The sequence below is a fragment of the Acomys minous genome (assembly GCF_964271855.1).
Source record: "Acomys minous genome assembly, chromosome: 3".
Taxonomy (NCBI): Eukaryota; Metazoa; Chordata; class Mammalia; order Rodentia; family Muridae; genus Acomys; species Acomys minous.
This window is the reverse complement of record NC_140485.1, coordinates 133,886,623-133,903,674: the sequence shown is the minus strand read 5'-3', so window position 1 is coordinate 133,903,674 and position 17,052 is coordinate 133,886,623. Positions and strand designations below refer to the sequence as shown.

General features: G+C 41.9%; 1 protein-coding gene across 1 annotated transcript in view; it reads right to left on the bottom strand.

Annotated features, from left to right (window-relative positions):
* The window catches only part of OPRM1 (opioid receptor mu 1), a 51,220-nt gene that overhangs the window by 19,326 nt on the left and 14,842 nt on the right, over positions 1–17,052 (bottom strand). The window contains exons 2-3 of the mRNA XM_084777841.1: positions 4,483–4,835; positions 3,206–3,726 (exon numbers count right to left, since the gene is read on the bottom strand). Coding sequence (XP_084633967.1) covers positions 3,206–3,726; positions 4,483–4,835 — 874 coding nt within the window. The remainder of the gene's footprint in view (positions 1–3,205; positions 3,727–4,482; positions 4,836–17,052) is intronic.

Below are 17,052 nucleotides of genomic sequence, written 5' to 3'. Positions count from 1 at the left end.
GTATTTAAGTAATACCCAAGCTGACCTAACAGAGTCACCCTCCCCTTCCATATTATTCTCATAACCATCCAGGTGTCATGTAGAAAGTACCTTATAGGATAAGGCTGGGCAGAAAGGAAGCAGGAAAGGCACTGAGCGGGCAGTGGAATTGCAGGTCTCAATGAGACTTGTGTCGTTCATGGCCCATAGTGAGAAGTGCTCTGAAGCAATGCCCAGTTCAACAGGACAGCAGGATGGCTCATGGTGGGGGAAAGCCAGCTGTCACAGGAACAGATGGAGGACAAACTGTTTTTGCTGGGCTCCATGTAATTAAGATAATAATAATAATAATAAAAAAGGCAACAAGACAACACCCAGAGCATAAAGTGGATGTGGGCACTGCAGGGGACCAGGAAGCCCAGTCTAGGATGGACGAGTCCAGAGGAGAACATTTTCCTCATCCCATTCTCAGTGAGGACAAGACGTCCACCGGGCGCTGAGTCCTGGTTTGAGCCTTTTAAAGCATCTTGTTAAAAATCAAAATAGGGGGCTGGAGATGTAGCTCAGCGGTTAAGAGCACTGACTGCTGAGTTCAATTCCCAGCAACCACATGGTGGCTCACAACCATCTATAATGTGATCTGATGCCTTCCTCTGGCTGCAGGTGTACATGCGGGCAGAGCACTCTATACATAATAAATAAATAAATAAATCTTTAAAAAATCAAAATAGAAGACAAGAGCACATAAGAACATATTTTTGCAAAGTCTAACTTAGGATCAGAACACCAAAGGCTCTGGAGGAGAATGCCTACTGCTCGTCGTTTCTGAAGTGTGGGGCCATTCGAGTTGTTAGTCAACTGACTGGAAAATACAAGAGAGGCAAATTATGACAAAAGAAAGGGAAATAATGTCAGTGTCACAGGGTCACTTGAGTTGTCACTAGGTTATACAAGAAAGAGGTCTTTCATATACACTTTATAGCTAAGAGGCCACCAGCTCTCTCCCCTACTCGTCATTCTGTAGATATCTGTGGAGTGCTTGCCAATGTGTCAAGGGCTGGGATAACAGAGTAACTGTCTACTACAGCACCAACAAGGTGACATCAGTGGTGTTTCCTTTTTCCTCTCTTCATCTCTTCACAATGTGGCCACAGCTCCAGCCAACCAGAGCCTTTCCCCCCAACTCACTCAAGTCTAGGTTGATGAATCATTTGATCTAGAGTAAGCATGGATGAAACTTTATGTCATTTCCTTTAAGAATTATATATGTGTGTGTGGCCGCGGGTGCATGCAGAGGCCTGAGGTTGGTGCAGGGAGACTTCCTTGACCGCTTCCCATCTTACTAACTGAGGTATTTGGTCTCTCAGTTGAACCTAGAGCTCACTAACATGCCTGGCATCCCTAGCCAGCTTTCTCTAAGAATATAACCCACCTCATGTTTTCCCAGTGTGGCAGCCACAGGCACTCTGTCACCCCCTACCCTTCAGTATTCACTTGGGCTCTGGAGAGATGAACTCAGGTCCTGATGCCTGGGCAGCCATACTGTGCCACTCAGTCATTTCCTCGGGACGCCTGGTGCTGTTTCTGTTGCCAGGGCTGTAGAGGCTGGCTGTCTTTTCTCTCCCTCAGGACCTGTGGCCAGGATTAAGACAAGCTAGAGGGGACATTCTAGAGGGCTAGTGTCTGTGGATCCAGCCATTCCTGCTGTGGCCAGTCTTAAACCAGGTGACAGACAGCCCAGATGGTGGCTGGCTTGAGTGAAAACAGCTAAAACCCAAAAGCACACACAGGCAGGCCCTGCCCAGATTATGGACACGGTACGCGCCTGTAGTCCAGATTGATCGTTTTGGAATTTTTTGTTGTACAAGAAAACCTGAACGAGATGCCTTTAACAAGAACACGTGACTCCAGCTTTATGCGGGGCATAGGACTTTCTTGTATGACTTATCTAATTACCTTGGTAACTGCCACATCATTACTTCTCTCTGCCCTGTGTGGACATGGTCTCAGTGCACAGCTGTCAGACTACAGACACCCTGAGGTTTCACATTGGATCTCTGATCTGCAGAATAGGGAGTTGGCTAACATGCTTGATGTGTGATACAGGGCATATAATATATACGCTTGTGGAGAAAACACAAATAGACAGAAGGTAAACATTGAGAACCACCACAAACTTGGAATACTTCTAACAAAAGCGTTCACACCAATCCAAATACCCCTTGTTTCCTAACAGGATGGCTCCGATTTAGGACAAACAAACAGGAAACCCACAGCAACACAACACCTGCTGGTCAGATTCCAGCTCTAAAGATTCCTGCTGGTCGAGCCTCGCAATCTGACTCCTCCTTCAGATCTGATTGGAGTGGACTCCCACACCCGTAAGATCTCCTATTTGCCCCAACCATCCACACATGACCGCCTTAACCTTAAAGAAAGACTCATCAGTAGAGATTAGTGGAAAAGGATCTCTGATTTCTGTTAATGTTCAAATATGTCAGGCTCCCTTTTCTGCTCCTTGCTGCTGTTTCTCATCTCTGGCCAGCTCTCCCAGCTGGGCCTTTGGCAAACAGCCAGTCCCAGGCTAAAGTGCTTCTCTGTTATCTGCTGCCGCCAACCCTGCTCCACAGAGACAGTGGTAACGATAAGTGCTAATTGGATGTATTTTTAAAGCAAACCTTTTAGTGACTTAGGGCAGAACTTCTCCAATATTGTTTCTCGTCTTCTCTCTGGCCGTGCAGGGACCACACAGATGTGCGAAGGGCTTAGAAGGGAAGTTTAAGGGAGCATTGGAGAAGATGAAGGGCAATCCTGTTTCAGTCAGGGGTGTGGTGGGCGGGGTGTGCTGGGCAGGGGGCGGGGCTATGCTTCCATTCTAGGACGGCCAGGTGAGTCAGGTGGGGTAACAAGGTCCAACAGTGTACTAGAATGAGCTACCAAAGCCACCACACCCATGTAAGCCTGGAAGGAAAGACACAGCATGACACTTGGGGGCAGGACTTCAAGCTTTCTTATTCTCATCCTTTCATCTAATGCAAGTAAAATACGTCAATGCAAAGCATTTGAAGCCCATCTGAACCGACAGTTTGAAATTGCATTCTCTACAATGTTATACCTGGGTTGACCTCAATTCCCCAGTAACTGACCTCCTAAAGGATTTAAATCTTACACTGGTACCAGGTGCTGTATTTTTTATATGTTACATACAATTCTAGAAAGCACGTACCTGATGGTTAGTTCGGTCCACCGTATTGGCGGTGGAGGGATGTTCCCTAGTGTTCTGGCGGATTCGGGTGGAGTTCTGCTGTTCGATGGTGGAGGAGGTTGGGATGCAGAATTCTCTGAAGCATCGTTTGAAGTTTTCATCCAGGAATGCGTACAGAACTGGGTTCAGGCAGCTGTTTGTGTAACCCAAAGCAATGCAGAAGTGCCAGGAAACTGTCTGAAAAGTGGTTTCTGGAATCGTGATCAGTGCTTTGATGATGACGTAGATGTGGATAGGGGTCCAGCAGATGATAAACACAGCCACAACCACCAGCACCATTCTGGTGATCCTGCGCAGGTTTCTGTCCTTTTCTTTGGAGCCCGACAGCATGCGCACGCTCTTGAGCCGTAAGATCATCAGTCCGTAACACACAGTGATGATGAGGACCGGCATGATGAAGGCGAAGATGAAGACGCAGATTTTGAGCAGGTTCTCCCAGTACCAGGTCGGGTGGGAGAATGTGAGGGTGCAATCTATGGACCCTGGAAGAAAAGAATTTTCGAGAGAAATTAGCGGCGACATTTCGTCGAATCATCAGGTATGGGAATTGTTCCTTTGCCTACTAATATCTCGAGCCTGAGCTAAACGAAGGCTGTTGCTTACACAGACTGGCAAGGAAGGGATTAAAGATATTAAGGAAGAAACTCATCCACCGATTTATAGAGAAATTATTCTTTTTTTTCTTCCTCCATTTTTCATTTTTTCTGCTCACTTGGATCACATTAAGATTTTATGAAGTGAGAAGTTATGTACATTTCACAATGAATCAGACATCTCATGGGGTTTATGCTGTTATAAAAGATATAACCAAGATTGTCCAAGGCTTCTAGAGGCTTCCTACTAATGCCTGCTTCCCCTTCACTTCCAGATAACAGCTGCTGTTACATCAGGAAAGGTAAATTTGTCAGTCAGGCAACCACTCGAAACAAGCCTCAGAAACAAATTCTCTGGGCTTGGCTTTAATTACTTTGGGGAAACCTATTCTATTTATTCAGCATTTTAGAGAAATAAGTACAGAGAAATCAGGAATACGTAGATATTGTTCTTATTAAAATACCCAGAAGGCTTGCGATTATAGAGGAATCTTCTCATTTAAAAACATTTAAAGGCGTTTTCTTGATTCAAAGGACAGTTTGACAAAGATTAGTGGACTGTGAATTCTGCTTGGCTCAGAACATCACCAACACATCATTCTGTAAGAAGCCCCATCCCTGCCTCAGGCCCATGTTAACCCTTACCCTGCCTGTATTTTGTGGTTGCCATGAACATTACAGGCAGGCCAATGGCAGAGGAGAGGATCCAGTTGCAGACGTTGACAATTTTGGCATTTCGGGGGGTGCGGAAGTCCAGGGCCTTGACTGGGTGGCAAACAGCAATGTATCGGTCCACACTCATGGTGCACAGTGTGAAAATGCTGGTGAACATGTTGTAGTAGTCTATTGAGATCACAATCTTGCAGAGAATGGTCCCGAAGGGCCATGTTCCCATCAGGTAGTTGACACTCTGAAAGGGCAGTGTGCTGGTTGCTAAGGCATCTGCCAGAGCAAGGTTGAAGATGTAGATGTTGGTGGCCGTCTTCATTTTGGTGTATCTAGGAAACAGAAGAACAACAGAGAAATTGTTGGAGACACCACCTGAAGGACTGGTGGCATTCTCTTAAGAAAACACCAGTGGTTAAGGGAGGACTCTGAGAATAGATCCAGGACTCTTTTAAAGTGATAGTGGATGTTTACAACTGAGTGCCCATGAGATAAACAGTAATTTCCCTAATTACATGCCTTCTTTTCTGTATAATAGTTATTAGAATAGAAAACATGACGTTTCTGGTGTTATTTATTTGGGACAGGGTCTCATGTATCCCAAACTGGCTTTAAGCCTGCTGTATGCAAGGCTGGTCTTGAACTCCTGATTCTTGTATCTTTAACTCCCAAATTCTGGGAACATAAGCATCCACTGACATGCTTAGGTTGTTTCCTAGTTTTTAGTGTGTCAGTCATGGTGACTGATAGAATTGGCTTGGGGAATTACCAGTGAGTGGACAATGATTCTAAACATATAATAGAACACTATATGAACACACACACACACACACACACACACACATACACACACACAGATTAAAATTATTAAGCAACAGTTGTAGCACAAGGGTGTGTGTTTCTCTACATGTGCATAGATAACACATCATAGGCGCATCCATGGACTGGTTGCCCAGGTGCATGGAGATGACCACTGGTATTGAACATAACAGGTAAGGGACAACTAAGATGGAAAACACTTCAGAAGCCCAATTTTGTCTTAAAGCTCAAGTAAGAAGATGGTGGTAGGAATAGAACATTCTAGAAGGGGAACAAGAACTCCAGCTGAGGGGTAGAGTTAAAATGGTACAATGAGTATATTTGGCATGCTGAATGGTAAAATCCTATGAGAGGGAAATAATACAGATGCCAGGAAATAGAAGAAAACGTGCGTTGTGATGAAGAAGCCCTGACCAGTGAATGATAGAAATTTAAGATTTTTTCGCTTTATTTTTAAGGTCTTTATTGAGTTGTTATTGACATGTGACAAATGATACCTAGTGAGTACAATTTGCTAAGTTTTGACATATGTAAATCCATGACATCACTGTCATCAAAATTGGTGTTCGGTAAGCATTGCCTTCAGAGCCAACTTTGCCATGCCTCTTCTGTAAATGGCTGTTAGAACTCGGCGGCACCTGTTTATCTGCCGCGTTTGAGATCTACAGCTGTGCGGTGCTTGCTCCAGTGGCCAGCCTGACGAGTTGCAAAAGAGACCTGCAAAATACAGTATTTTCCTCTCCAGAAAGAATGGCAAACATTTCCTCATGCAGCCCTGTAAGCCCTGCCTTTTCCTTCCAAGCCCTACCCCACCATTTCCCAAGCAACCATGGATCTTGGTGTGCTTTCTGTCTTTACCAAGTCATTTGCATTTCTTAGTATTTTATGCAAATATTCATCCAATATATGCCCCTTTTGGTCTTGTTACCTTCTTTGCAATTGTTTTGATGTCACCCCCATGGTTGCATGCATCAAAATCCTTCCTCTTACATTGCTAAGAACTTTTTCATTGTGTGACTATACCCCAATTTCTTCTGCCAGTCATTTATCCATAGGGAATGATTGGCTTTTGGCTGTTGTGTTAATCTAGTATGAGAACATCCAAGTAAAAATAACAAGGGCTTTCCCCTCCTGGCTAAATGTCTAGGAGTGCTGTTTGGCTTGAAAGCTTACAGAAAGTTGAATGGTGAGGTAGGAGTGATATGCGGAAATGTTTATAATAATAAATTAGATTGATGGTGGATACACATCCTGTGCACTTATCACCTACTGTTTTTCACATGTAATATTTATGTACTCACATTGTGTAATAGTACCCCAGCTTTAATCTGGGAAAATGCCTTTTTCCGTTCTCTATTTGTGAATCGTGCAGTTAGATCTCTCATTAGTTCAGGACATGAAGACGTTAAAAGATGGGCTCGTACGAAACACAGATGGCCTCCGGCTTCAATGGAGCCACTGTGGTTTGGATGCTTTAATTTTTAAAAACCTGGTTCACATATTTACAGTTTGGCCTCCAGTGTGATGATGTTTGCTAGTGAGGGGCTTCTAAGAGACAGGAGGAAGAGGAGATCTTTAGGCTACTGGTTGAGGTTTTGTCCTCAAACTGAACTGACCTAGTCATCCTAAGCCTGGTTAGTATTTGAGGGAGGGATGCTGTAAACAGGCAAGACTTACCCCTCCCCTGCATCTTTCTGGGCTTCCTCTTCCTCTGGCCTGTGGTCCCTTTCTCTAGCATGAGTGGCTGTCATGATATCACCCATGATGTGATGCAGAGAAGGGCTCTCACCAGAGCTGCTGCCATGCTGCTGGGAATTTTAGCCTCTGACACTGTGACCTGTACAAACTTGTTTATATATTATCCAGACTGAAGTATTTTTCCATAACCATGGGAAATGAGCTAATTAAAAAAAAAGCAGAGTGGTTGTTTTTGGAGGAGGTTTAAAAAATACAGAGCATATGAGTTTCTCCAGAGGGGCTCAAACCCAAGAGGTTTTATAGTCTACAGTTGTTGGGAAAACTCATTTGAGAACCATCCCCCCCCCCCCGGCCTGAAGAGTTGAGAAAGCAAAAGAGAATGCAATATATGAAACAAGATCTTCCTTAAACTTTTTGTTTACAAAAGGTAGCAAGCTCCTTTTAAATTTCAGTTTGTGTTTAGAGCCTTTCAGTGATGTGAGGTTAAAATCTAACTCACTCGGCCCCACACAGGTGATTTCTGTGGAATACACTACTATCGAGCCTCTGGTGTAGGGGCTCAATTTAATGTGCCAAGGTTGTTTTGGTCTCTCTGAACAGCAGGGAGCTGACACTTCAGACTCCTTCATGGACATCACCAGGACCGTCCAGCTGAGACTGTTTTCTGAGTTGCACTTTGGACACCTGATTCTGCAGAGTATGCAGAACAGCTGGTGGATTCTAGATGCGAGGCTACCTTAAGTTGCTTTAGAACTATTACTTCCTTAAAGGATTTTAAGATGCGAGGGAGGGTAGACACAGCCAGTTATCTTCAGGAGATAAATTAGTGGGATCAGTAAAGACCATATACCTAACAAATGTGATGCAGATAATTTCAACAGAAGCAAACAGACAAAACCAAATTATAATAGCAATCTTAAGTGTTTAAAATCACACACTTTGATGTTCAAGAAATTTAAACACTTTTGATGTTTTGATAAGTGGAAAGATTTTCCCAAGGCAGAAAAAAAATTTTTTTTAGATAAGCTATTGATGATAGGCCTGTGATCCAAACGCCTGCCTTATGACATTAGTCACACTCTGGAGAGGATCTTGAGGCAGTTTTCTGACTCATTACACTCTTAGTTTTTTTCTTTAGTCTTATCTGTTCACCAAGTACTTACAGTGCGTACTTATTTCAGTTAAATTTTTTTTCTCAACTTCTGAGTGCAGTGGTGCAGAGGCAGGCAGATCGCTGTGAGTTCAGGGCCAAGCTGGTCTATAAAGGGAGTCCAGGACAGCCAAGGCTGCACAGAGAAACCCTGTCTCGGAGAAACAAACAAACAAACAAACAAACAAAACCCAACAACAACAAAAACCATTTTCTCCCTTGGAATGAGATGTTTATGAAACAAGATTTGATTAGTGTTTATCATGAATGGAAAGCTGAGGGGATGCATATTAATTTTTCATTCTACAAAGCACATGCACATCCCAATATCATATTACATATGGTTAATACATACAATATTACCTGTCAATCAAATCAAACAACAAAGTAAATATTAGAAAGATCTTTCCACCAGCATTTTATGGGAGCATTGCTATTTAATTTTTCTTATTATACCTGGACACCCTTCTTCTGAAGTGAAGCAGAATTTTGATCCTAGTTACTCAAGTGTTGAATCATATCAGTGGCTTTCTAAATGTATGAGAAAGAAACATAGAGACTGGAGTTTTGGCAATGGCCCCATCTTTCTTCTTCCACAGCCCTTCATCTGGAGAAATGGTTTGCTTAGGGGAGGGGCACTGCTACTCAGCAAACGAGCCCTCCCGTATGTTCTGCTCGGATGTGGTGGTATCAGTGCGGTCCTAAGAAAGCCACCTGAATTATCACAGGCTCACTAGGGCCCACAGGGTGCAAACAAACCAGAATCATCAAGCGGACAAAGAAGCAGCTGAGGGCTTGTATTTGCTATTCCCTTTGCGTGAATGGGTCTTGACAGAACCTGTAGATACTAAATACCGCCCCGTCTCCATCCTTTGTTTCTGTTTCTTACTGTGCAAAGTGAATAGAAGTAAAGCAGAGGGAAGGAGCGAGGTGCTCAAAGCAAATGAGTGAGTCACACGGTCTGGGTGACCCTCTCTTGGACCCCAGGCTCTTCCTGTACCCGCTTCTCCACTAAGCAGTGACCTAAGTACTGTCTATTTATCCAATTAAGAATTACATAATACACACTTAAAAATATCTATTCTAGGTAGCTGATTAATTGTGTTCTGCAAACTAAAGGCACTACTAGGCAAAATCTCTTTATATATTATTGTGTTCATCTTAGGAACATCAATGCTTGACCTAGCAGAGTATCTACACGTACCAACCCAGTTGCTGCACTGAGATGAGGCTCAGCACAGCTCTTTCATCGATACCTTTCCACTCTCTCATGTCACAGGTGTGTCTCCTGCTTGTAAACATCCATCCTTTGCATGTGGTTATAAAGCAGCCACTGTCTCTTCCTACACTCATTCTTCATGCCGTTTCCCCACGTGTTGCTATGTTCTAAAACTTCACTGCTTTTGGTTCAGCTAAGGGTAAAAGAAACTGCAGCGAATCAACGTGTGGGGTGGTCTACCACTGGCTGTAGCCAACCTTTCTTCCATTTTTTTTTGAGTTATTTCTTTGGATTGTGATGACTCTTAGTTCAGAAATAGAACTGACAGAGGGAGGCCGGAAGCAGGAAGAATGCATTTTCCAATCTGGTTTGATGGCTTTATACCGTAACCTGTCCCTCTCATGGCTCAACGCTTTTCTCCATTATATATTAGGTATTCATAGTAATGTGAATTTTACGACGAGGTTAGTAGAAGAAAAGTCCCCTTGCCTTAACCCCTTTCTAACCTGTCAGGGTTTTAACATTTTGAGTGAGACAGAAAGAGGTTTAATTCAGCAAGGCTTGGTGAGCTTCTTTTATAAATTTGGCATGGTATTGGAAAGGCTTCCTTGTTCTGCCATGACCTTTGTGTCCATATCCCCACACAGAAATCTATATTTTTAATGGAGGATGAAACCTCCCTAGAGCATTATCTTTTCAATCTCATGATGAATGAGGTAAATCAAATGAAACAAAAGTGCTTGTCCTACTTGCAGGTAATTATGCAAGTGGAGACATTGTCAGGTGAACATCTGTCTGAATTTCTCCATTTCTATCCAGGTTGGCTGTATGTGAAGGGAGGCAGGGAATGAGGGAGAGAGGGAAAGAAACTCTATAATAACAAGCCCCAAAGGAAAATTCTTATTTTCCATAAATATAGAAAAAGGCTATATGTTAGTTGGTTATTTTCTGTTATATTTTCTACTTCCTTTATTAAGTCTAAACAGGGATGTCTCACTTTGCTGTAAAAGGCTTAAAACATTTCATTTGTGTTTCTTTCTGAGCCATGCTACATGGTATTTAAATGAATTTCCCATGGGCTAATAACAGCAGAGTACAGACGAGTGACCTCGGATGTGACTCTTCCCCTATAGGTGAAAACTGATTTACTTGTCACTTTGACCCCAAGAGAAGGACAGATAGAAATTTCTAGAAGGTTAAACAAAGAAGCATAGCCTTCTGGTGGTGAGCTAGCAACTCTCCATGTGTCCCCGAGACAAGGGACTGTCAGAGCCTTAGCTGAGCTCATTCTCTTCACCTAGTCTTTGTTTAATTTTATTTTACTTCCTTTTTAGCTGTTTGTAATTTTCTCTTGCTTTCCTGGATACGTTTTTGTTCATTTTAAAATTACATATATTTAGTGCATACTGACCATTCCCAGTGCCCCCCACTTCCCTCCTACTCCTGTCTACTCCTCCTCACACATCTCTCTCTCTCTCTCTCTCTCTCTCTCTCTCTCTCTCTCTCTCATTTTATGTTTCCTTATTTTATTTTGTGACACACCAAGATTAACCAGGGTCATCGTTGTGACTGTTATATCTTAGATTTACAAGAAAAATCATGGTTTGCCTTAAAAATTTTTACATTTATGATAAACTTGTATGTTAAACATATTACTTTGCCACACTGATTTATGTAAAATAATCAGTTAGAATTGGACAATTTTATTTTTATCTGTAACCTAGAGCTTTTGTTTGCTAATATACAGAACACACAGTCACAGACACACACACATACACACATACAGACACATACTACATTTGAAAACATCATCAGAGCATCCATTTCAGATGCTATGGTGTTTGGGTTCATGGATAGTAACATTTGCTTTTATTATAAGGACAGAGATTTTTAGAGCACAGACGCAGCTTTCAAATTCCGAGTTTCTGAGAGGACAAGAAATGTGTTCTGTGCATCCACAATACATAAAATCTAGCAACTTCATATAGTGGTGGGTCTGCAGACATTTCTTTAATATTGAAGGAACCCTGAAAAGAACTCTGAAATATGATAAAATAATGGAAATAGTATTAATACATTAAAAAAAAACAAATATCAGTGCCAATATTAAATAACTAAATTGTAGAAGCTTGTGAAGCTCTGTGCATGTGTAGGTTAAAATTCTTTAGAGTACACAGGCTATTGGTAAATTATTTTCTTTTGAAATTAGCCCAATAGATGTAGTGGTTCACATGAATTTTTGGTCATGTTTTACTTTACTTTGAGTGGTAATTTGGTGAAGTTATAATCAGTCAGTATAAATATATAAAGAGACACAGAGAGGGGAAAAAAGAAATAGAAACAAGGCAAGATTATCTGCCCTTCAAAAACCCCAGCACAAGATAGATACCACCAGATGCTTGTTGAAAGGGTCTGAATGAAAAAATGGATGTACAGTTGTTTAAGTTATTATGATAAGAGCAAAGTTTTCTTAGTGATGCAGAAAATTTGAAACAATATGTCTGGCTAATTCATTGTCAGAGTTGAAAGACATCAATTGCCTTTGTCACAGAAGCTCATGGGATAATACATCTGATTGGAATACCCTGAGTTATGTGAAAGGACCCAAGGCACAGAGAGCCGTGTGTATGAGAGAGTCCTCTCTGCCCTGTTTCTCCAGACTGCGCTGGGAACTGAAATGTACCTTCTATATTGCCTTGTGAGCCTTGAATATGTATGAGTGCTTTGCTAGCAAGGTTATAAAACACTTTGCCCCTGGGAGTCTGCTCATGGTTCAGTTCAATCAAGAAAACCATGGAAAACATTCTTATTTACTTTGCAAAAGTATGTCTTCTTAGAGTATCACTGAAATTAGTTTTCCATGAAGTGTGTGTGTATGTGTGTATGTGCATATCTGTGTGCGTGTACATATGTGTGCATGTGCATCTTTATATGTGCATCTGTGCATATGTGTGTTGTGTGAGAGTGTGCATGTATGCTTATGCATGTGTGTGTGTGCGCGCGCACACGAGCGCCCACGGGCGTATATTTTTCACAAAGACCTTTTTGACCTTGAGGTCATTAAAATGACCTAAATCGTAACTCCAATACATCACAGGACTTCACTGACTGTTCACAGTCCCCCCTCCCCACCCATCTCTAACAAAGAGGGAATGAAGGCAGGGCTCAGCCTTAGAGGTCTTCGGTAGCTATTAGGCACCCAAAAGTGCTCATATTAGTCATACAAATATAAGATCATCCGTGTGATGAAACATTAGCCTCGCTTCTCTGCTCCATTTCTATTTGTCAAAGACTGTTTTGTACAGACTGTTTTGCTCTTTACTTAATATGACTAACAAAACACCTGGTATATGCTGAGGATGTAGCCTAGAGGCTGTCCAGTTGGTGTCACAGTCACTGTAGTTTTCATTTACCTTGGGTATACTCACTGTTTTATTTTTACCCAGTCATGTTGGCCAGAAGTCATCTTAGTATCTTAGGAAATATAATTTTCATAGTTTACATTCTTACAGTATTTTCAATCTTCCTTCTTTTATATAAAATGTCTGTTAATTTGAAAAATTAACTTGGTGGCCTGTCCAGTTCGGGATGTGTGGGTACCTGGAGGCCAGCCTGACAGACATGTTAAACACAAGAAGAGAGGGATGGAAGAAAGGAGATGCTTGCTGAAACAACTTCCCACGCATCTTTATCTTAGCTTACTTTCCTATGCATACATTACTGATTGAGTCTTGTTTATTAAGTTATCTTTGTGTGTCCATTCAGACAAACTCCCTTTCTCTTGCAAAAACCAACTTCAAAGTGACATCCCCTGTTTATTGGAATAGCAAACCTACTATCTCTATCTATCTATTTATATATATCTATATATATGTATCTATATCTATATATCTATATCTATATATCTCTATCTATCTATCTATCTATCTATCTATCTATCTAAGGCTAGTGTACATCAATTGTAGAGTGCACTTGGACATAGTCATGTAAATTGTGCAGTCATCAGGAAGCTAAAGAACATAAGCCCTGGAGAGAGGCACTAGAAGTTCTCCAGTGATGTGAACAGATGAGAACAGGCCATTTGGGGGCATTGTAGCTACGGCACCTGCTGTACCACTAATGTTTAGGCCTGTGCGGTCAGCAATGCTTGTACAACAGGCTGAGGCTAGGCAATTATGGAAGTGAGTGTCTCATACCATCCCACCTCACCGATTCTCAGCTCTGTCTCCCTTGTCAGAGCCTCTGGCCATGCGCTGTGCCTGGACCTGGATCTCTACTGAGCTTTTGGTTATCTCTACCTATGAGATACATCTCACTTTTCCAAATCCTAGCCCCCCCCCAAATAAAACAAAACAACAAACAAGCAACAGAAAACTCAATACTTTAATTCTAGATGTTCTCAAAGCGAAGGGGCACTTAGTTGTAATCAAGTGATTTATATTTATAGTGGGCATGTTCATATATTCTAGGGTTAGCTTACATTTTACGGTGAGTGTGTACTCTTCTCTGAGTTGAAGTCTTAGGTGATGGGCAATCAAGGCGCAACCTTTGAAGGTAGTATTGGTAGTAATGTCTTGGGTGCCTGAAAGTGTCCTAAGAGCAAGCCTACATCCATTCAAGGGCTATGAACCTACAGACCAGTGAGTAAGAGAAACTCCCTCGAGTTTGTTAAGTTCCTTTAATTTTCATTCTTTATCATGTTAGAAGTAAACATCCAGGTGTAGCCAATAGGAGCATTGCGTTTAAAATTAGGACCCATAGTTCTGAGCATCTTGTTTATGACCTTAGTCATGTGGCTGGACCTTGATTTCTACATCCTAAAGAGCTGATCCCTTTACCCATAAAGATGACTGATGAACCAAAGGAAATGATAAGGGAGCCTCAGGCCACTTCCGCGCATTGCAGTGACAGCCAGCAGGAGTGGTCTGTTTACTGAGTGCTGGGCATGATTCTAAGAGTTCCCTTGGATGGTTCTCATCTTTAAAACAAACCTGTAGGGCACATATCATTATTTCCTGGTAGATGAGTAAGCTTGCATTTCATGGAGGCCAAACAGCTCTCTCAGGAACAAGGGAGGCGAGGAATCTGAGCAGATGGTTGAGTGGGAAGCACTGGGAGTCCGTCTCCCCACCGGGCTGTGATTGCACTGGCAGAATCTGCCTGACGTAAATATTTTGGAACTTTGGAGTACATCGAAGACTTGCAACTTCCGTAGGAACATTCAGGCAGTTAACTGCAGTTAATTTGGGTCAGTTTTCACTTGTTAACTGGCTAACCCCCACCCTCAGCCCAGTGGTGAGCCACACATGAGGTGCAAGAGTAGTTTTCACACTGTGTAGGCTCCAGATAAGGTAGGAAGTAAGAGCCCTACCTTTACAAATATTAGTGTGTGTGTGTGTGTGTGTGTGTGTGTGTGTGTGTGTGTGTGTGTGTGTGTGTTCTGGTGTTCTGGCGAACAGGTGCAGATACAGAGGCATGGAATGTTGTTGAAATCCTTTCCATATAGCTGAAGTAACTTCAGGGGGTTATAAAGGTCCTGAGATTTCCTCTCTAACTGTCTTCATTTTATTTTAAAGCACATTTCTTTTGGATGATAGGCATGGAAGGTTAAGACAGTCATTAGAAAGTGCATATATAAGAAAAAAAAAACCGAGAAAGTGACTATTTATGTTCAGTGAAAAGTACCAGCTCAGAAAATTTAGGAAAGACCATAATTTTCATCTCTGGCTGATGCCTGAAACAGATGATGAGCTACATGACTTAAACCCAAAATAAAATTTAAAAACCCACAAACTTCAAAGAAAGGAGAGAATTAGGTTCTCAGATTTAACAATGTTGTTGTATTTAAGGTAGATTTTTTTTTTTGCCAAAAATACCACAAGGCATGGCATAGGGAAGTGTCAACTATTTAGACAGAGAAGAGCAAAGGCAGGAAGGGGAATAAAGCCAAGGCTGTCTCTGAAAGAGAGAGGAAGCCAGACCGAGGAGGACAAACAACCACCGTTAAAACAAGTCCAAAGGATGGTCCACAAAGTAACAGGAGATGTTGGAAAACTAGGAAAAGGATGGGTGAGCAATATTGGTTAGAGTTGGAAAAGCTAAAGCACACCAAAGGGAAATCATAGAGATGGAGATTATGATAACTAAGATGGAAAATTACCAAGAGTGATATCGGAGCTGAATTAAATGAGCAGAAGACTCAGTGAGCTGAGGGTCCTCCGAGTTGACAGGACTGAATCTGGAGGACATAAAGAATGAAGAACGAAGAGAGAGAGTCATAGAGCCTAATGGATGAGTGGAAAGGCACAGAGAGGACCAAGGCATAAAGCAGAAAGAGAGACAGGAAAGTGAGAGCTGGAAACAATGCCAGGCACTCCTGAGGTTGGATGGATGGCATGGGCACGAGACGGTGACTCCTTGGTAGGATGAGATCAGAAGGTTACTCTTCCTGACTGTGCCAAAAGACACAGAGAATCTTAAAAGCATCAGACTTATCACGTGTAAGGAACTACCTTAGCAGGTTTCTCATCAGGGATGCTGGGAGCTAGAAGGCACTCAGAGAGCTAGAACACTTACAGCGCCCAAAGAAAGACATTACCATGTAAGGATACTTTGACAAACTTTCTTCAAATGTAAGGGAGAAATTAAGACATTTCTGGATAAAAATTGATGAAATTTGCCAAGCCATGTGCATCTCAAGACATCCTAAAAGAGGTTTTATAGGCTAAAATAAAAACAGAGTTGACAATAAGTTAAGGTCATATAAAGATAAGATCTCACTAACAGAAAATAAACAGGCAATTATAAAAGGTAGCATCATGGCACTAATGGTTTGTAGCTACAGGCTTCTGCTTTTACATGCGTTATACACCTGACACAGTGATAATGTCCATCTAAAAGGTAATATTTCTCCAACTTTTCATTGGCAGTCCACATTTTGTTTTTTATAGAAGATACTAATGTATTAAAATAAACACCGCCAGGAAGTAGGAATTGTGGCTTGATTGATAAACAATTAGAGATCAAGTCAATAAGCACAGGACACTTCAAAGAAATAAAACATCTGGACACCAAACATCTAAAACAGACCTGCTACCAACCACTGAAGGTGTTCAAAGTCATGAAGAGAGGAAAGCAAACACTTTGCTCACTCCAAGAGGCTAGCATCAATTTGATGCCAAGGCTCAAGAATCACTGCCAGCAAAGAAGTCTACATTCAACGTCTAGATAAACTCACGAGAAACTGATGCAAAAAGTTCTAAACAGAACACTAGCAGCATATTAAAAGGTTTGTAAGTTTGGGGGATCTTGGGTCTTCTTCTGGCATCTGTGGGCACCTGCACACACATGCACACAAAAACAAATAATGAATTAAATTCTTTAGAAAGAGTTAAAGTAGGGTTGGTAAAGCCCCGTGTTGTTCAAGCCTGAAGACTTGAATTTGATCCCCATGACTTAGGGTGAAGGGAGAGTTAACCCTTGAAAAACTGTTCTCTCACCTCAACACAACTGCTGCGACACACACACACACACACACACACACACACACACACACACACACACACACACAAACACATGCACACTCCACACCTAATAAAAAACTTAAAAATAGTTAAAATGATAAATGTTCATACTGTGCCAGTCTCACTCCAAAGGGAGGAAA